Here is a 21103-nt window from a genome sequence, read left to right as displayed (position 1 = left end):
TGTCATTTATTAGAAAATTGGCAGGTTCCTGACTGATTGGAAGACATGTACTGTATGGCATAGAACCATTCCAAGCTCCAGTACCTCAGTGTTTCTCAGAGTTGGGTGTGCATGTGTGGTGGGGTGGACAACTGGCTCAATATACTAATTGCAATGCCTTGGTATCATTCAAATGTCAAAAAGGCAAAATCTATGGCTATTTTGCGTGATGCCCTTTTCATTCGGTACCCATTTCATCCAATATTACTAATTCGCAGCTGGTAAACGGCATAATTATTATATACAAAAATATATGAAGTTGCAGCTTTTTAAAAATACATGAGTTATAACCACTCTTAATTCTATAGGTATCCTGTTGGCATTGAATAATGCTTCCTATAGACAACATTTGTTATAACATATATCATCATTCACTCAAATCTTTAGCATATGTTTTAGCAGCGGTTCTCAAACTGGGGGTCGGGACCCCAAAGTGGGTCATGACCCCCCAGGGCTGGCATTACATTTGCTGGGGCCCAGGGCTGAAGCTGAAGCCTGAGCCTCACCACCCAGGGCCAAAGACAAAGCCCGATGGCTTCACCCCCTGGGTGGAGGGACTCAGGTTATAGGCCCCTTGCCTGGGGCTGAGCTCTTGGGCTTTGCCCCCCCCCCCCCCCCCGTCCATGGTGGTGGGGCTCAGGCTTTGGCCCCCCCCAGCCCAGGGCAGGGGGGGTCGGGCAGGCTCAGGCTTCAGTCCCCCCTCCTGGGGTCGTGTAGTAATTTTCGCTGTCAGAATGGGGTCACGGTGCATTGATCTTTGAGAACCCCTGTGCTATAGGATCGATCTACTTATTTATTAAATATAGGGAGAGCGCTAGTGATTGTAGATCACACAAACTGTTTGAAGAAGTTTTTCATATGGTACTTATCATTTTCAGTCACCAAAGTTTAACTTTTATTGTTCAGACATTTCAGTTCCTCAATATTTTGCTTTTTTAGTTTCTGATTTAAAAACACAGCAGCTCATAAATAGATGTGATATTAAGAAGAAAGTTCTGTAATGGAAGAGTGATCTCAGAAGTTACAGTTACTGCCAGAAGTTTTATGTATTTGTTTGCAAGAAGAAATTGAAATGTCAGGAAATTAAATGCCCAGTTTTTATACGATTGCTAAATTTAAACCACTCCTCCTCCAAAAGAAATTACCATTAGGGATGCTCTTTAACAACTTTTTACATTGGGAATATTTTTTAATTCTCTGTGAACAAAACTCCCAGGCCCTAAATATGAGTCACAAACCGATGTAGGTCAGGAAATTCAAAGTAAGACAAGCATTCTGTTCTTACTCTGTTATTCTAAAAGGGAGCATAGCAGTAATGGTGTGAGCTAGATCTTGTGAGGTACTAACATGGCTGCCATTACCATAGTATTTGAATGCCTGAGAATCTTTAATGTATTTGCCCTCACAACACCAAGGTGAGGTAGGAATGTTTTACAGAGGGGAAACTGAAGCACAGAGACTTCCCAAGGTCACATAGGAAGTCTGCGGCAGAGCAAGGGTTTGAAGCCAAATCTCCCAAATCCTAGGCTAGTTCCCTAACCCACAGAACCTTCCCTCCCTGTGCTGCAAGTCACCTGCCTAATGAAATCCCTAAATATATAAACACCCCCACCAGTTTGAACAGCAAAAGCTAGAACTTTAGGGCCTGATCCATAGCCCACTGAAGTCAAAGGAAACATGCCTGTTTACTTTAGCAGGATTTGAATAAGGACCTTTGTGCATCATTCACTAATAAAACCTCTAGGCATATGTGTGTATGTGTACAGTACATAGCAGTGTGAGCTAGGTAGTGCATTACCTTGCACAGTGGCAGGATTATAGGACAAATACTGCCCTTTACGTGCTCTTGCAAGGGCTTTCCAAGGGCTGACAGGAAAGATTTATGCCAGTTTTATGTGGGAGGACTCTATACTTATCTGTCTGATAAGCCAAAACACCCTGCCACTTACCAAATATATTTGCTTCCAGATTTCCCCTTTTATGTTTGGGGCCACCCCTATGCAAATCCTCTTTCTCATCAAGGTGTCAGGAAGAAACTCTCAAGGTATCTAGGACCCAGCAGTTTTGTTTTCCACAGTCTCATGCTCAACCTCTGCTATATTTTTATAGATTAAAATTAAACATGTCCATAGCAGTGTCCAAAATGTTCCTAATCCTGCAAGGGGGCCTGGCACATAAGGCTAATGGGGCTTAGGCTGCCTGAATAAACTTGTGCTTCCAAAAGCTGGGCTAGTGTAACCAGAGCCAGAAAAGTGACAGCCAGATCTTTAGAAGCCTCATTCCTGTTGTTCTGCCTTCCCTGCTGTCCATAGCCTCACACCCTAGCGTAGTGGTGAGAGAAGACAGTTCAAGCAGCCGACCATTCACCACGACTCCTCTGATCTACTACCACAAGCTGCAAAGCACACGGTGACAGTGGCAATCTCTGACATGAAGGGTTCTCGGAGGCAGAGCCAAACAGAGCCAGCATTTAGCAAACAAATGAGAAGTCAGTGCGGAGACTCAAATGCATTACGTTCTGTTCGAGTCAAGTTGAAAGTGGGTTGACAGCAACAGAGACTGAACTGTTTCTCCTCAGAAGTAGTAAAGCATGGGTGTAAGCAGTGGAAGATCCCCCCTAAAACTGTCTTACTTATGTGCCTCAACACCTATTTGGAGAGACCATCTCCAGGAGGGGGTTCTGCAACCATTTCGTCCTTGGCCTCTCTGTCGAGATTGACAAATCTGCCAAATGTGACAGTAGTTTTTCTGATGTGTCCACTAGAAATCAGACTGAAACAGCAATCATATCACATAGGCCATTGAACAGCCATTGGATAGCAGTGATGTGGAATCACTACTGACCTATGCAGGACTTGCAAAAATAAGATTAAAAGCTTTACATCTGGATCCCATTGCCAATCCCCCTAAACCTCCTAGCCCTTCTGATACCCTATATGCTGTGGATCTCTTTGGGCTCTCTGGTTTTTCTTGAGCTGTCAGATGCCCACAAATACGTAGCTATTGCTCAGAAGGTTGCCCTGAAAAGCATATCTTCAAGCCTACAATTTTAAAATAAAAGTTAAATCAGCACTGAATGAATTCCTGTCCTCTTAATGAACAAGAAAAAAATGTACCAAGCAAGGAATTGAAGAATCCACAGGCATTTACTTATCTGCAAAGATTCCTCCTCCATACTGCACAACCAATACATTGACCTTAGCCTTATCAGGATAGACTTGAAGCCAAGCCTTCATGCCATTTATCCTTACTGGAGTAGCAATATTGAACCTGATCCAACCTCTGTTTGCTGAGTCTCTTTACCCACTTGACCCACCTTATAGCAAGTTACATACCTTCAATTCGTTTGAACTTACAACTCCTATGTCACTTGCACTTATCAATGTTAAGTTGCCAATGTGTCTTCCAGATAACTTGGCCCAGAGATGCCCAATTATGGAAGGTAGTGCACGTATCTGAGGTGTTTCATCAGCTCTGGCCATATAACTATTGTAACCGGCCCCACTGCAGGGAGTCGCTCTGGGTATGTCTACACATCAAAGAAAAACATGCAGCTGGCCCATGCCAACTGACTTGGGTTCGCCGTGGGTTTTTCTTTGCTGTGTACCCTCTGAGTGCTGTGGAACACCAGTCCCCTAGATGGCTGGTAGCGTGCTGGGCGTACCACAGGCTTAGTGGCAAGTGCTAGAGGAGCTCCAAGCACTAGGCCCTTCAGTCTCTAGCCCTTGGTGTGTTTCCATAAGCACAGCATCTGAGGAATAGCGAAGGATGCCAGCAATAAATAGTGCAATTAATGATTGCTTTAAGTTACATTAAGTTAAGTTCCTAACACAGCCCCTGAGGACAGTCCAGTCCAGGGGTAAGGAGGTGGGGCCCCTATGGCCTGGTGCCAAAGGTACTCACTCCAGGCCACTGCTCTCCGGCAGGCAGTCACACGCTGGCCTGCAGATCCCCCAGCCAGAGCCCAGTCCTCTTGTCCAGCACTTATACTCTTAGTCAGGCCTGTCCATATGCTCACTTTCCCTGCCTCCCCTGCAGGATACTTCTGGGTTTCTATCTGGTACAACTGCCACTGGACCCTTTGCCACCAAGAGGCTGCTTTCCAAACTGGCTCCCAGATCCCAACCTGTCTGGCCTTCTCTTTGCCACCAGCTCCCAGCCTGCTGCCTCCAGCTGGTTGCTCTTTATCTAACACAACCTCCGGGTCCCCTCTGGCCTTTAGCAATACTTCCCTTTCTTGTGCTGGAGGAGTTATGGATCCCTCTATTGGCTGGATGTTGCATTTTAATATAGTCAAATGCAAGGTCATACCTCTAGGATCAATGAATGCAACCCATACTTCCTAAATGGGCGACTGTATTCTGAAAGCAGAGACTCTGAAAAGGATTTAGGAGTTATAGTGGACAAGCAACTCAACGTGATTGGCCAGTGCAGTGGTGTGGCAAAGAAGGCTAATGGGATCTATGGATGTATAAACGGGAGCACTGAGTGGGAGTAGGGTGCTGATTTTACCTCTGTACACAGCATTAGTGAGGCAGATACTGGAATACTGTGTACAGTTCTGGTGTCCACATTTTACAATGGGTGTTGAAAAATTAGAGAGGGTGCAGAAAAGAGTCACAAAAATTATTGCGGACTGGAAAAAATGCCTCACAGAGAGAGATTAAAGAGCTTGAGAGGTGACTTGATTATGGTGTATAAGGTACCTTCATGGGAATAAAGTACTGGGTTATAAAGGGCTCTTTAACCTAGTGGAGAAAGGTAGAACAAGAAACAATGGCTGGAAGTTAAACCCAGACAATTTAAAAATAGAAATAAGGCACAACCATAACAACAGTAAGGGTGATTCACCATTGGAGCAAACTACTAAGGATACGCCATCTCTGATGTCTTCAAATCAAGACTGGATGCCTTTCTAGAAGAAGTGCTTCAGTTAAACATAAGTTATTGGGCTCAGTACAGAAGTAACTGGATGAAATTCTGTGGTCTATACAGGACGTCGGACTAGATCTAATGATCCCTTCTGGCCTTAAAACCTAAGAAGATATGAAGATATTTGAGCCTCAATTGCATCCCAACTGAAAATGTAGAAGGGCTGATCTCAGCCCTAAGGGAATCTTCTGGGAAAGACGAACCAATTCTAAATAATAGTTTTTCCTGTTACTGAGAAGTTAGAACAAATAAATCAATAACCGCTTACAAGGCTCGATTTAATATTCTAAGCCTGCCACTGCAGAAGCAGCTGCCAGCACTTTCTACAGAGAGGATGCTGCAGTAAGAGAAACCACCGTTGTAGAAAAGAGGCTGTCAAATACTGAGGACCAGGACTATACTGCAAATTTTTGCTGGCTGGTTATGTTAGTAGGGGGTGTGAAGAGGTGTGACCTGTGCCCAACACAGCTGTGCCAGCAAAAGCCCTACTGTAGATATGGTTAAACTGGCAAAGGTGCATTTTTACTAACGGAGTTTGTTTCTCCAGAACAGGGATGGGTGGGTTGCAGTTGGCACCAGCAAAGTCTTCCTAGTGTAGAACTGGCCTCATGAGGGCTGAGCACTTTCAGGTCTCTTCAACTCTCTTCAGAGCCTGAGGGCTTCTCTATATGGCAAGTTAGTGTGGAGCAAGATTCTGTAGCGCACTGGTTGGCCATACACTAATTCATCCTGTAGATCCTGCTACTAGGCACTAAAAGTTTTGTAGTGCATTTTGACATAGTGCATTTGAAACAGGAGTATGTCAAAGTGCACTAGGGAACGTTTAGTGCATGGTAGTAGGGTCCACACAGAGAGTAAGTGCATGGCAAGCTGGTATGCTGTATAGAGTCACACCCTGGCTTGCTGAGCATTAACTCACTATATAGATATGCCCTTAGTTCTATTAATTTTCACTAAGAATTAGGGGTATAATTTTGAAAAGCACATAAGTAACTTAGGGCGCATCTACACTTAAAACGCTGCATCGGTGTGGCTGTGGCACTGTAGTGCTTTAATGAAGACGCTCTAAGCTTATGGAAGAGAGCTCTCCCATCAGCTTAGTTAATCCACCTATCCAAGAGGTGGTAGCTATTGTGATAGGAGACATGGTGCTGTCTCCGGGGGGATGGGAGGTGGGAGGGTAGGTCATGTGGATTTTTCACACCCTTGAACGATGTTGTTATACCGATAAAGGTCTGTAGTGTAAACCACATCTTAGGAACCTAAGTCCTATTTTCAAAAAACGACATAGGCATTTAAGAATCTAAATCTCATTGACTTTCAGTGAGACCTTAGCACCAAAGTCATTTTTGAAAATGGGACTTAGGCTCCTCAGTCACTTAAGCACTTTTGAAAATTCTACTCCACATCTTCTTCTTCTCTGTCTCGTTTTTGTGCATTACCCACTTGAATCATGCTTCCTTTCCTAGCAAGGATTGGCTGGTACACGGAAGGAAAACTAGGAATGAGCCCAAATTAAAACACTGGATCTGGACATTCCCAAATTTTTCAGGCGAAGCAAAAATACCAGTGTTTGCTAACTGGAAAAGGAGCTAGCACAGGAGCAAGAAATACTATTTTCAAGCTTCCAAAATAACAGAGAGTTAAAAATGATTAAAACCTACATGAGACAGAACTAGACAGTGTCTCATTAATTAAGTAGTAAGAGTACCTTAGCCTGCTGACAAAAATATGTAGGAGAGTCAAAAGACATTTGCTGTTTTCCAGGGCAGTGGATTGTGCCTTGCCTCAGCTGTGCTGACAACAGAACCTGTGACTGGCGAGAAATAACATGGCAGCCACACAACTGTCAGTATTCTGTCCTGACTAAGCCAGAGCTCCAGCAATGTGTAGAAGGCAGAAAGGTATGCAACCAATTTATCTTTTTTGCCTGCTGTATCTGTAACAGAAGATAAATCATCCATGTCTATTCACACTGAACTTTATTGTTCTGAAGGTCTTTACAAATGTGAAGAAATATGCATTGTGATTAGTGTATAAGAAAAATCACTTTTTATAACATTGCTAGAGGAATGTTAGAAGGGATTCAGATCGCAACAAACAATGATTATGTAGAATTGAACCCCTTATAATGTATTTTTTACACTGCCATTTGACATAGACCTTCAGTTGATATTAATGAAATTTCAAGACATAACAGATAGATGGCTATGAAATACCTGTAGTGCATTTGGCAGTAGTAAGCATGTAAGCCTTACAAGTGAAAAATAATTTGCATTGTTGTTAGAGACTGACACATACTTTGCATGCAAGCTTTGTTTCTTCTGCTGTATACCTAATGCATGGCATTGCTTGTGCATACTAATCTTACAAAGTCTTCTTGCACATTCTTTTCTTATAGTGAAACTTCTAAGGTGATTGCTTGGAAATACAGTGTCTTCTTAATAGGCATGGTATGACTGTATAACATTTGAGAGAGATCTCTGAGCTGAGATTCAGGTACAATTACTGGGAATACAAGTGTCCAGAAAGTAAGTAATGGTTATAAAGATTTTTGACAATATATTTCCTAGGTAAAAAAAATGTCTTTTGGATTAAACCAGAGACCTTCTCTATTCAGAAAAAAATAATTACTCTTTTGTATTTTTCTTCCTTCCTTTCTTCTTAACTGGCCACTTCTCAGCCAGCACAAGGTCCTTCATTGAAATCTGGCTTCTTTCTCCCTTTGTTTTTTTCCCTGAGACAGGGGCACTTCTGGATTGTGCAAATCCAGCTGTGGGACAGATTCTGCTGTCAATTACACCCGCATAAATTGGAGTGGCTCCACTAAAGCCATTTCATTTCTGGGCCAGGTGCTAGGGAGAATACTTGCCCCTAATTTACGGTGCATCTAGCTCCAAATGTCCCCTTTATTAAAAGAGAAGAGAGCCTGGGACATTGTAGACAGTTCCCAACAGAATAACAGTCTGATACTATCTTGGAGCAATCACTGCTGAATGATCTAGGACAGGCTCAGGACCCTCACAGCTGGAGCAATGTCATGGTAATACAGGGACAGTTTGCAAGGGAATGGGATTTTTTTAAAGTTAAAATACACTTTTTATGCAAGCGTGAATGCACACTTTGTCACATTGTTGCTGAGTCCTTAGCCACTGGGCCCAATTCCAATCTGAGTTACACTGGTGTAAATCCAGATTAACTTCATTTCCATGGGGAAAAGAGGAATTCACTGCTTCAGGCAGTGGAGCAGTACTGAAGTAACTCCACAGAGCCTTCAAAGCTCTAGCACTCCCTTTCATAGAGGGCATGGACCAGAGACAGTGCATCAAATTCTCCAGCTCATCCCCAGTTTACTGCCTGTTGCTGCACTCGGCGCCTCCATGAAATTAGACTCCATATCAGGCTGTGGGTGTGGATGCCTTCCATGGCTTCTTCAGATCCTTCTCCCATAAAGGGTGACCAGACAGCAAATGTGAAAAATCGGGACAGGGGGTGGAAGGTAATAGGAGCCTATATAAGAAAAAGATCCAAAAATTGGGACTGTCCCTATAAAATCGGGACATCTGGTCACCCTACTCCCATATGAGTAGCAGAATTGTGCCAAAGAGTGGGAGTTGGATTTGCCCCCATGTACAACACAGTAACCTTTGGAGTGGTTGAGGTCACAAATGAAGAGTTTGATGGCCTCAGCCTAGTCCTTAAGGTATGTGGCTATTTGTTCACATCAATAATCCACCACAAGTTGGCCAGCGAATCAAAGGCTGTAGATAACAAGGGAGCAGCATGTCCCAATGAAGGTGCATTCCCAGAACTGAGTTGGGAAGTGTACAGAGTGCCTAGTCACCCAGTGCATGACTGACCGTACAACACTCCCTCCCTCTCACCAGCACCAAAATCAGTCCCAACATTTGTTAAAGGGTCCATTAAAATAGAAGAAGTATGCATGCCTGAAGTTCATGAGCCTGATTCTAATCTCAGCTCTGGTGGTGTAAATCCTGAGTAACTCCATTGAAGTCAGTGATTTACACCAGTGTCAGATCAGAATCAGGCCCCATGTAAACTACAGTGACTCTCTGTTAATGATAAAGACAATACAAAACAGGGGGAGTGCAACCGGGTGGCTCACCCCTTAATGGCTGGAGGTTAGCCCCTGCCCTGATTACAGAATGAACCCCTCTGAAAGGAATCAGGTGATTCCAGTATAAAAGCAGCAGAAAGCTGCAGGGGGGATGTCCAGGAAATGGTGGCTGTCTCTGTAGAGTATGTAAAGAGAATGAAGGCTCCTGCAGGGCCCTGAGTCAGCAGGTAGGAAGGCACCAGTGGGGAGGGCCTGTAAAGAAGGACAGTCTCCAGGCAGGAGGCAGAAAGCCAGACCCTGACAGAGGACAGTCTGTGCCCATCTGAAACTGGGATGAGGGCTGGGAGAGTTTGTAGGGTTGCCAACCCTCCAGGATTGTCTGGGAGTCTCCAGGAATTAAAGATTAATTTTTCATTAAAGATTATGTCATGTGATGAAATCTCCAGGAATTCCTCCAACCAAACTTGGCAACCCTAGGAGTTTGTAGTTCTCTTTTGAAAGGCTGTGTTATTTTGGATTATCAAGAGAGAGACACTGAACTGTGGTTGGGGCCTGGAGGGCCAATGGACCTGAGCACTGAATAAACTGGACCCCAGAGGGTGTGGAGCGAATCCTTTGGACTGTGTGGAGTTTAAATCCTGAAGAAGGAGCAAACAGAGGCAGGGCAATGCTGAAGTACCCCTGGCCCCAAGGGGGTGCTCTGCAGGCAGTTGACTCTATTATAATAAGTAATTAGAAAACTCTAAAGCTAAAAGATTTGTCAAATAACCTTCCATAGGGCAGAAATCTGTTGACTGGATGCTCTTGTCTCAGCACAGACATTTGTTTGAGACAGTTCTTTTAATGGGTCTGTTCTTTGTTAAAATCTAATTTCAGTGGCATTTTAGCTTTTGCTATATTTCTCCAGTACACCTTAATTTTTCTTTCCCTCTGGTATTATTTTTATTTTGACTTTGCAATGGGATTAACTCCGTGAAGCATTTTGGGATAATTTGAGCATAAGTGACTAAATCAAATAAGGGCAGATCCTGGCTCATGTGAGTAGATGCTCTGCAGTAGGAGGGACTTGTTCCCATGTGAGTTGGCTGAGCGGGAGTGGCCCTAAAGTTGTATTACATTGTATTACATACATGTATTACATACATGGACTGTCAGGGACTGATCACATTTAGGTCCCTTTGCACCACTCTGTAAAAGGGCCTTGGTGTAAATGAGAATCAGCTCTTAAATACTGTGTTGTTAATTTGGTGTTCTTCAAAAAGGACTTTAGTAAATGTTCTGCATATTTTAATGCATTTATACTTTAGCACTTTTGTTCCTTTTGAAAGGTGGTTAAGTGGGGTGTATCAGTACTGTGCATATTTGTTGTGAATGAACATGTTTATATCACATGACATCATGATAACCATCATATAAATATTTACATCTCCCAAATCCTGGTATTAATTTCAAACTGTTATGTACATTAGTGACTCCACAAGTGCTCAAAGCTAAATTCCACCCAGACTAATGATAGGATTATTTCTGTAATACAATAAGCAAAATATTTCAAAGCTGAAACGTACAGGGAGATTAGAGGAAGAAGAAAGGAACAATATACATATACTATACTATACATATAAAATGATGGGGTCTAAATTAGCTGTTACCACTCAAGAAATAGATCTTGGAGTCATTGTGGATAGTTCCCTGAAAACATGCAGTCAATGTGCAGTGGCCGTCAAAAAATGTGAACAGAACGTTGGGAATCATTAAGAACGGGATAGATAGAAAATATCATATTGCTTGTATATAAATTCATGGTACGCCCACATCCTGAATACTGTGTGCAGATGTGGTCACCCCATCTCAAAGAAGATATATTGCAATTGGAAAAGGTTCATAAAAGGGCAACAAAAATGATTAGGGGTATGGAACGGCTTCCATATGAGGAGTGATTCGTAAGATTGGGACTTTTCAGCTTGGAAAAGGGGGGGATTAAGGGGGTATATAATAGAGGTTTATAAAATCATGACTGGTGTGGAGAAAGTAAATAAGGAAGTGTTATTTACTCCTTCTCATAGCACAAGAACTAGGGGGTCACCAAATGAAATTAATAGGCAGCAGGTTTAAAACAAACAAAAGGAAGTATTTTTTCACACAATGCACAGTCAACCTGTGGTACTGCTTGCCAGAGGATGTTGTGAAGGCCAAGAATATATCAGGGTTCGAAAAAGAACTAGATATGTTCATGGAGGATAGGTCCATCAATGGCTATTAACCAGGATGAGCAGGGATGGTGTTCTTAGCTTCTGTTTGCCAGAATCTGGGAATGAGCGACAGGGGATGAATCACTTGATTACCTGTTCTGTTCATTCCCTCTGGGGCACCTGGCATTGGCCACTGTTGGAAAACAGGATACTGGGCTAGATGGACCTTTCTGACCCAGTATGGCCAGTCTTATGTTCTAGAAATGCCAAATAAGTCGGGGGCTGGAGGGTGGGAGGGGTTAGTGTAGAGTGCTGCGCAGTTTCTATTGCCATTTGTTGAAGATAAATGAAGACTCTGCATAACTCAGTCATGGCTCCCCCACTCAAAAGTAATATGCTCATCTGATCTATCTACCTATCTATTCTAGAATTTAGTATGAGCTTCCTCACCACAGTAAATTATAATACCGAGCTGTTCTATAGCACTTTTCATCTCTAGAGCTCAAAGTGCATTACAACGTATTGTTATCCACATTTTACAGATGGACAAACTGAGTCACAGAGAGGAAGTGACTTGCCCAAAGTCATCCAGCAGGCTAGTGGCAGCGTCAGGAACAAATCCCTTGAGATCTAGCCCAATGTTCCACCCACCCGGTCACATTGCCACCATAGTATCTGAGCTCTGATCTCAAGTACATAAAACCTTTATATATAAACAACAAACACTTTATTGCTTTTTTTATTTCGCAACTTCTCTCTATATATATGTCTTATATATGTGTGTGTATGTGACTAGCATGATTGCCTTAGCTGGAACAATGGCCTCAACTGAATTATCTTTGGAAGTCTCCCATCAAAGTACTAACTTGGCCTGACCCAACTAACTTGGCCTGACCCAACTTGACTTTTGAACAGTGTTAATCTTGTCATAAGGCACAAAATAAACAGGCTTGGACACGGTTAGCATTTGAATAGGAAAAGCCAGCAGGAAGTGATGTTCATGATTTATTAGGTTGAAAGCTTTCCTTTGAGTCAGTGCTGAACTAGTGCCTCAGTATGGTGTTTCTGGATACTGTTCTCCTGAAGGTGATTTCTTACAGCTCAGATGTAATACTGAGGATCTGAACATCTATGGTTGTGTAAAATCCCTACAGCACTAAAAAATAAATAAATAAATAAATAAAAAGTAGGGACGTTAATTCCAATGTCCCTTGTCAAATTCCAGTGAAAATACTTTAAAAATAAATTCTTTACCTTTTATCCTGAATTGTTGTGTAATGTGTCTGTGAACTGGTAACAGTTGCTTTGCTTAACCTATGAGGGACCGGCATTTCAGAGACGGATTAAATGAAACAGGTTGCATGAAGTTTGTAAATAACTTTGGCCCCTTTTTGGATGAAAGTCAGCATATCTAAGAACGTCAGATATACATTGTAAGATCATTACTGTGGCTTCTTCGTGTTTCATAGGGAAACAATAGAATGCAGTTTTTAAAATGCAATAGAATGCAGTTTTAACTTTTTTTATTCACATTTCTAAAATACAATTCTATTGTATTGTGTCCATCCCATAACTTTGCTACAAATAAAACATAGAGAATAAATGGGGTTTAGTTTAGTTTTTCTTACTTCAACCTAGTTTTATTTCTTGTATTAAAATCTGTGCGTATTTCAGAGATAATTTATAAAATATATTTGGTTCTTTATAACAGAAATCTAATTCACCCTGGCTATGTTTTCCAGGTGTCTTTGTTTTGTCATTTAACTACTTTTTAACTTTTGTATGTGTGAGTTAGTTCTGTTTCATGTGAACTTCAGACCACCTGTGGTGAAAGAATAAGACACAAATTGGTTGTGACATGAAACAGGATATAAATCCCCCAAAACCGTTTATAAGGGGCCTTATTTTACTTTGTGGTGTGTTAGCAGCACTAATCCATCACATGTTTGCATTTCAAACACAACAAACAGGAAAGTGATCTAAAATATTGAAACTGAAGGAGATTTCTGCAGGGAGGGATTCTCATTCAGCCAGCTTCTAGTATCTGTAGTCTCTTTGCCTTTGAACTCCTGGGTAAGGCAAATTGAACGCAGGCTACATTACACTGTAGATTCTAGTCGCTGGGGGAATTACGTACGCATAACCTAATTATATCAAAGAAATGTGCAATCAAAATAGAGGATAAATTTGTATTACATCTGTGTGACACAACCCCATATAACTGTATCATTAATGAGCTTTCGCTGTAAGATTTATGAGACTTATTAAAGCATAACACTAATTATTTTACAAGGTAACTTTTTAAAAGATGTCATGGGAAAGAGATTCTAAGAGCTAACTAGCCATTCAATTAGCAATGCACAGAAATCTGACCTAAATAACCAGGAAAAAAGGTTGTATTTTGTTTATCATTCTAACATACTATTCTGAGTTTAGCCCGGTAATAAAATACCTGTGAGCCATGTGTAATTAAGAACAGGAAATATGAAAAGGCAATATTTGTTGAAGTACTTGAAATTCAGCTGTTAAAACAGGGACTCTAGTTTTATATTTTCTGAATAATGTCTTAGGGTTAAGTGGTGTTTTGGATTAAAGGTGTTTAAATTTCGTAACTGTGGTTAATTTATAATGATAGGTCTGGCTAAGAAGTGGAATTCCACTATTCTTACACAATTTATTGAAGCCTGTTTGGTCGTAATGGGAATTTTTCACACTAAACCTCTGCAACCGAAGACACTGTCTCTGCAGAAATTTTGCACTATATGAAGTAAAAATGTGATCCTGTAGTCCTTATGCAGATAAAATTCCCATTTACTTGAAGACTGCAAGGCACAATTGTAAAGAAACCAAGATATAGCACATTGTAAACACAATCATTCATTTGTGAATGTCGCACAGCTAAGCATCCGATCTTATACACATCTCCTCTGCTGAGGTATTTCCATTATATGCTAAAGGCCAGATGCAGAACTGGGGTAAACTGGTGCAACTGAACTGAAGTAAATGGTGCTATGGCTACTGCACATTTGATTACATTCAGGGCTTAAATTCAGCTGGAGCTGTCTGGAGCCCAGCTCCAATAAATATATGCACAGCTCTGTGGGGCCACGAGCTGGTTTCAGGGGGTCCACAGGGCCCTGCACCTGAAGCCTGGTGCATCTCCCACAAGGATGAAGAACCAAGCCCCAGCACGTCTCCCACGGGGTGGAAACCCCCAGCCCCAGAACCTCCCGCAAGGCTGAAGCCTTGACCCCTGGCACTCCCCAGCCACCCCTGTGAGGCTAAAGCCCTGAGACCCCTGCCCTGCAGCTGAAGCCCAGAGCCCCGCCACCTCACAAGGCAGAAGCCTATAGCCGCACCTCCCCCCCAACCCCTCTGGGCAGAAGCTTTAATAAAAATAATTATGTGACAATTTATTTTTGTGAATGCTGTGCAATTTATTTTCATGGTAATTATGGGAAATTAACATATTTACGTACTGTATATGGACAGCAGATGACAGATACGGGCGGCTGATGCAGAATGTGAGCAAATGTGTCTTTCTGACTGTAGTGAGGCGGCCTGGCTCCCCGCCGCCCCTGTGAGGGAAGAGCCAGAACAGGCGCCGGAGTGGGCGGAGTCATGGCCGCCTGTCCCCGCCCCCCGGAAGTCAAGGGGCGGGACAGGAAGTATAAAGGCCAAGCCCCAGCGCTCAGTTGGGAGCCAGCCGCCAGAGAGGACAGACGCTAAGGCCGAGCCTGCCCCGAGCCCGGTATCCTGAGGAGGACTGGCCGAGCCTGCGACGAGCCCGCTATCCTGAGGAGCGGCCTTCGCTTCCCCTCGCCGAGGATCCTGCGGAGCTGCCCCACCTACCCAGCGCTCGCGGCCCTGAGGAGCCCATGGTCTGGGACACGGTGGAGGAGGCTGGCGACGGACAGGTACCCATGGAGGAGGAGGAGATTGGAAGTAGCCCGGGGATAGCCGACCCCGGTCTGGCTGTAGCAGACCCCGAGCCCATGTCAGTGTGTTGCGGTCAGGATCCCCACTGACCCAGCAACAGACAGACTGCTGCTGTTAGGGCCCCGGGCTGGGACACAGTGGAGTGGGTGGGCCTGTGTCCCCCCTGCCACCCCAACTCGGGTGGCAGTCTCTCCCCTCCCCAACCTTCCGACCAAGGCTCAGCCCTGCCTAAGGGCCTGAGCCCCTGAACGATTATTTGTTTGCTCAGCCCCTGCCTGAGGGCCTGAGCCCTGCGAGACTATTTGTTTGCTCAGCCCCTGCCTGAGGGCCTGAGCCCTGCAAGACTATTTGTTTGCTCAGCCCCTGCCTGAGGGCCTGAGCCCTGCAAGACTATTTGTTTGCTCAGTCCCTGTCTGAGGGCCTGAGCCCCGAAAGACTATTGGTTTGCTCAGTCCCTGCCTGAGGGCCTGAGCCCTGAAAGACTATTGTTTGTTTGCTCAGCCCTGCCTAAGGGCCTGAGCCCCTGAACGATTATTTGTTTGCTCAGCCCCTGCCTGAGGGCCTGAGCCCCGAAAGACTATTGGTTTGCTCAGTCCCTGCCTGAGGGCCTGAGCCCTGCAAGACTATTTGTTTGCAGCCCCTGCCTGCGGGCCCAAGCCCTGAACTTCCTGTGGGCTGCCCCGCCCCGAAGTAGGGCGGGTGCTTGCAAGACTGAACTGCTTCCCAGCCTCGTGACGTGAGGCGGCCTGGCTCCCAGCCGCCCCTGTGAGGGCCGAGCCCCACCCCGGAACATCTACACTGACATAATCAACAAGGGCGAAGGTCCTTAGGTAATTAATCACACCTGATTTATGTGTATGGTTAACTTCTGTGTACAGTACTCAATTCCCCAGCATGAGTCCAAAAAATTAAATGACTGTTTTTCACAAGAAAAAGGAAACTCTGATTTAGAGGCCAGTGGGGAAGTTAGTGGCACTGTTGTTCGTCAGAATGAAGAGGCAGCATAGAGCATCCCTGATGAGCAAGAAGAACATGACGATGAACCGGAATGTGGCAAGAGTGACCTACTGCTGTGTTAATCAGACAGCCAAAAAAATGATTTTCGTGAAAAAAAACTTGTGACTAAATGTTAGAAAAGGTAAGCTGGGTTGCAGCATCTGTGCAAAAGTACAGTCACTCAGAGTTATGAGCAGAGGTTAAAGCTTGGGCTAATTCTGATGTTTCAAGCTATGGGGACAGCAAATTAAAACAAATGAAGTCTCTGCGGAAAAAGATCTATGAGCACAAAGTCTCAGAGTCACAAAGCTGCAGAAAATATTCAGAGTGAGGCAGAGAAAGATATATTGATAGCATGTCAAGTGTCAGGGCAGTCGCAGCATATTGAAGCTATGTGGGGAGTATTCCGTGCTGTGTGCAAACTGGCAAAACAAAATCGTCCCTCCTACAATTTTGAAACAGAAATTGATCTGCAGAAGTTAAATGGACTAAATATGGGGCGAATTCTGCACTAAAATGTCATCTGCACTAGCATACAGCAGCACATTGTGGAGGAAATGAAGAAAAAATATTTAAAAATATAATATCTCGTAAGTGCAAAACCACAGTGATGATTGATGAGTTAACTACTTTGAGCCAGGCTTCCACTCTTATCACCTACACGATTTGCAACGGAGAGATGGAGGAGCCTATGAACATGTTTGTTGACCTAATCGAGCTTCCAGCCGCTCATGCCTCAACCACTGCCAGAATCTTGCTGCAAAAGTTGGATGCAGTTGGATTCACGGAGGCTTACGGTACTTAAAATAACACTTGGAGGCTCTTGCTTGTGCTGGAGCCACAGTCACACTAGGTCAGAAAAGCAGAGCGGCTTCTACAGCTGCGTTTTCCAAAGGTAATTGTCTAGCACTGCTCCGCCCACTGATTGGAACTCTCTGTTCATGAGCTCCTGCAGGATGTTCATGGAGTCAATCACTTCAAAGTATTTATAGACAAACTGTACTCTGTACCATGCCTCCCCTAAAAGCACAAGGGAACTTCAAGAATGTGCGGCATCTTTGCATGTAAAAATCTTGACAATTGGGTGCGTTCTGGGAACGCGATGGGTTGCATCAAGTAGCTGTGCAGTGAAAGTGGTCTGGAAGAATTACCATGCTCTCTTTCTTCACTTCCAGCAGTCAGCAGAAGCACAAGGTAAAGAAAAAGACATACTTTCTGATGCTCTAAAAATGTTAGCGGAACTGTCACTTGAGCCACAGTCTAGGGAAATCAATATCCAAAGTGTACAAGGCAAAATTCTGAGGCAGATTCGTGTTTTTGAGCAGAGAGTGAAAGAACCAGGGGAGCAAGAGAGGCTTGCGTGAGAAGCTGAAGCTACGATGGAATTTCAGGGAATCGCGCTGGACACAAACACAAGAGGCATCATGTCAATCAACTGATCACAATTCTACAGAAGTTTGGCAAACCAGCTGCAGCATAGGCTCATAGACAAAACGGATGAGCAACCTGCTGCTGATGTCAAAGTTCTATATCCTAGGAACTGGCCGCAGGATGCCACCATACTCCATGGAGAATGTGAAGTCAAGGTTCACTGCCATAGGTTGCAATTGGATGAGAGAGCGGTAGTGTGTGGGTTCAGAGAATACAAGGACAGTCACCAGAAGGCAATGCCAGCTCCTGTAAAATCTCTTGTAAAGTGCTTCAGTACCATACCGACATAGGTGCTGACTCCATGGGTGCTCCAGCCAAGCTCTCCCACTCCCCCCAGCACCTCTCGCTCACCGCTGATCAACTCCTCCCTCTCCCAGTGCCTCCTGGCCACTGCAATCAGCTGTTCTGTGGCATGCAGGAGGTGCTGGGAGGGTGGGGGGAGGAGCAGGGATGGGATGCTCTTGGGGGAGGGGCGGAAAGAGGCAGGGAAGAAGTGGGGCAGGGCAGAGTGGGGGCAGGAAGAGGCGGGGTGGGGCTTAGGGAAAGGCATGGAGTGGGGGTAGGGCCAGGGGTGAAGCGGAGGCAGAAAGAAGTGGAGCGGGGTGGGGGCTTGGAGGAAGGGTTGGAGTGGGGTTTGGGGCGGGGTGTGTGTGTGTGGAACCCCTTCGCCCCCCCCCCCGGTAAAGAGGAAGTCGGCACCTATGCATACCAATAACGTCAGTTGAATGTGAACGGGGTTTCTTGCACATGAACATAATCATGACCCCTTTGCGATCATCTCCGAAAATGCTGACCATATCAACGCTACATTTCATTAGCTTGTCAGGGCAGACTCGCACGGTGTTCAATGCTGAGCCATATGTGAGCTCCTGAATTAGGAAAAGACATGCCGCAACTGATCTGAGGAGCAAGGTCAGGGAAGAAAAAAGTATGAAAACAACATGATACAGCTGTGGAGCCGCCTCAAGTAGCTTTTTGTTTGTCTAGTAGGTGGAGGTGTGGGGAGCTCTGGGAAATACTTTCTGAGAATTTAAGCCCTGATTAAGTTGATTTACTGAATGCTGGTTAATTGAAACTCCTGGTTAACTGAGGCTCATGAATGTTTCCCAGGGCCATATTCCACTCTTCACTGGCCTCCTGGTCCTCCAAGCTTTCAGTGAAAAGAATGCCAACTTATGAAAGAGTGGCTGCTTTGAAGGTTGAGCTCTGAGGGTCCCATGCTCAGAACACAGTGAAGACGGACCAGCTTTGCAGAATGGGGATTTAAAAAGATTGTGCTAGATCGAGCCCGGACCTTTAAAACCTGTAGTGCATGTTGGCCTTCGTTTTCAGTGTGTTCTAAGCTCGGGGGGGCCTCCAGACTGCTAGCGTCATATACAGAAGGCAGCCAGCAGACTTTAAAGTCTCTGCCCCAGGGTTGCCATGGAAGATTTCACATTCTGCTTAAGCAAATGCTCTGATATTTTGCAAAACCCCTGTTTCCAAAAGATTTCAGTTCCACTGTGAAATGATTAGCTGGAATGAGAACAGCAAAACAAGGACACTGGACTTCAGAAAGGCAGATTTCAACCGACTCAGAGAAATAGTAGGCAAGGTCCCATGGAAAGACCAGTTAGGAAGAAAAGGAATTGAAGGGGGCTGGCAGTTCTTAAAAAGATGTAACACTAGAGGTTCAACATCAAGCTATTCCAACACAGAGAAAGATAAGAAGAGTCACAGGAGGCCAATGTGGCTCCACAAAAAACTTTTTAGCAATCTAAAAACCAAAAGGAATACATACAGGAAATAGAAGGAGGGGCATGTCACCAAGGAAGTATACATGGGAATAGCGTGACCATGTAGGGACAAAATCAGGAAAGCCAGGGCAAAGAGTGAGTTACAGCTGGCAAGAAATGCTAGAGACAACAGGAAGGGGTTCTTCAAATACATCAGACAAAAAAGAAAGATCAAGGATAGTGTGGGGTCTGCTGCTCAGTGGAGAAGGTGGGCTGGTAATGGAAGATGAGAGGAAGGCTCAATGGCTACTTTGCTTCAGGCTTCTCTAAAAAAAAAAAAAAAAAAACGTGACCGGATGACTAGCGACGTTAACATAGACAATAAAGGGGAAGGGATGCAGATTGGGATAAGTAAAGAAGACCAGGGCCGGCTCCAGGCACCAGCCCACCAAGCTTGTGCTTGCGGCGGCACCTGGAGGGGGGCGGTGTGGTGCTCCGGCTCCGGCCGCCGGGGAGAGCGGGGCCACGGCCGGGCTCGCCGCCCTCCCCCCGGCGCTCTGGCCGCCAGGGAGAGCGGAGCCCCGGCCGGGCACTCCGTCGTCCTCCCAGGGCTCCGGCCGCCCTCCCCCCCGGCCGCCGGGGAGGAGAGCGGAGCCCCGGCCGGGCACTCCGTCCTCCTCCCAGGGCTCCGGCCGCCCTCCCCCCCGGCCGCCGGGGAGAGCGGAGCCCCGGCCGGGCACTCCGCCCTCCCCCCAGGCCGCCGGGGAGAGTGGAGCCCCGGCCGGGCACTCCGCCCTCCTCCCAGGGCTCCGGCTGCCCTCCCCCCTGGCCGCCGGGGAGAGCGGAGCCCCGGCCGGGCACTCCGCCCTCCCCCCAGGCCGCCGGGGAGAGTGGAGCCCCGGCCGGGCACTCCGCCCTCCTCCCAGGGCTCCAGCTGCCCTCCCCCCCCCCCCCCGGCGCCCTCCCCCCGGCCGCCGGGGAGAGCGGAGCCCCGGCCGGGCACTCCGCCCTCCCCCCGGGGCTCCGGCCGCCCTCCCCCCCGCGCCCTCCCCTGCCGCGCTGCGGGGGGGGGGGGGGGGTGAGGCTGGAGGCTTTTTTGCCTGGGGCGGCAAAAAAGCCAGAGCCGGCCCTGAAGAAGACGTCAGCAATCTTCTGAACAATTTGAATGAATTCAAATCAGCAGGGCTGGATGCTATTCACCTGAGGATACTGGCTGAATTAGCTGAAGAAATCTCAGAGCCAATGGCAATAATAATTTCAAACTCATGGATGCTAGGAGGGATCCTGGAAGACTGGAGAAGGGTTAATATAGTGCCTAACTTTAAAAGGAGGAGCAGGGAAACTATAGACCAGTCAGCCTGACTTCTATACCTGAGAAGCTACTAGAGCAATGTAAAAAACATTCAGTTTGCTAATACCTGGAGGATGAAGGGGTAATCACTAGCAGCCAGCATGAATTTCCTTCTTTGACAGCGTAACTGATTTGGTGGATTGGGGGAATGTGGTGGACATAATATACCTGGACTTCAGCAAGGCTTTTGAAAAAGTCCTACATGACATTCTGATATGTACGCTGGAGAAATGCGAGCGTGACAGAACTACCATTAAGTGGATACATAATTCCTTAAACAACCAAACAAAGAGTAACTATTAATGGAATGTCGTCGGGTTGGAGGGAGGCCTCAAGTGGGGTTCCACAAGGATCTGTTCTGGCTCCAGTGTCGTTTATATCTTTATTAATTACCCGGATGTATGTATAGAGCGCGTACTGATCAAGTTTGCAG

The 21103-nt window shown here is 45.5% G+C and overlaps 1 protein-coding gene across 1 annotated transcript in view; it reads left to right on the top strand.

The window, feature by feature from the left end:
- The window catches only part of CPED1 (cadherin like and PC-esterase domain containing 1), a 199648-nt gene that overhangs the window by 162639 nt on the left and 15906 nt on the right, over positions 1–21103 (top strand). The window contains exon 18 of the mRNA XM_065423264.1: positions 6739–6875. Within this exon, the coding sequence (XP_065279336.1) occupies positions 6739–6875 (137 nt within the window). The remainder of the gene's footprint in view (positions 1–6738; positions 6876–21103) is intronic.

This window comes from Emys orbicularis, chromosome 1, assembly GCF_028017835.1.
Source record: "Emys orbicularis isolate rEmyOrb1 chromosome 1, rEmyOrb1.hap1, whole genome shotgun sequence".
NCBI classification, from domain to species: Eukaryota; Metazoa; Chordata; order Testudines; family Emydidae; genus Emys; species Emys orbicularis.
Note: the sequence above shows the minus strand (reverse complement) of the source record. Positions and strands in the feature narration are given on the sequence as shown.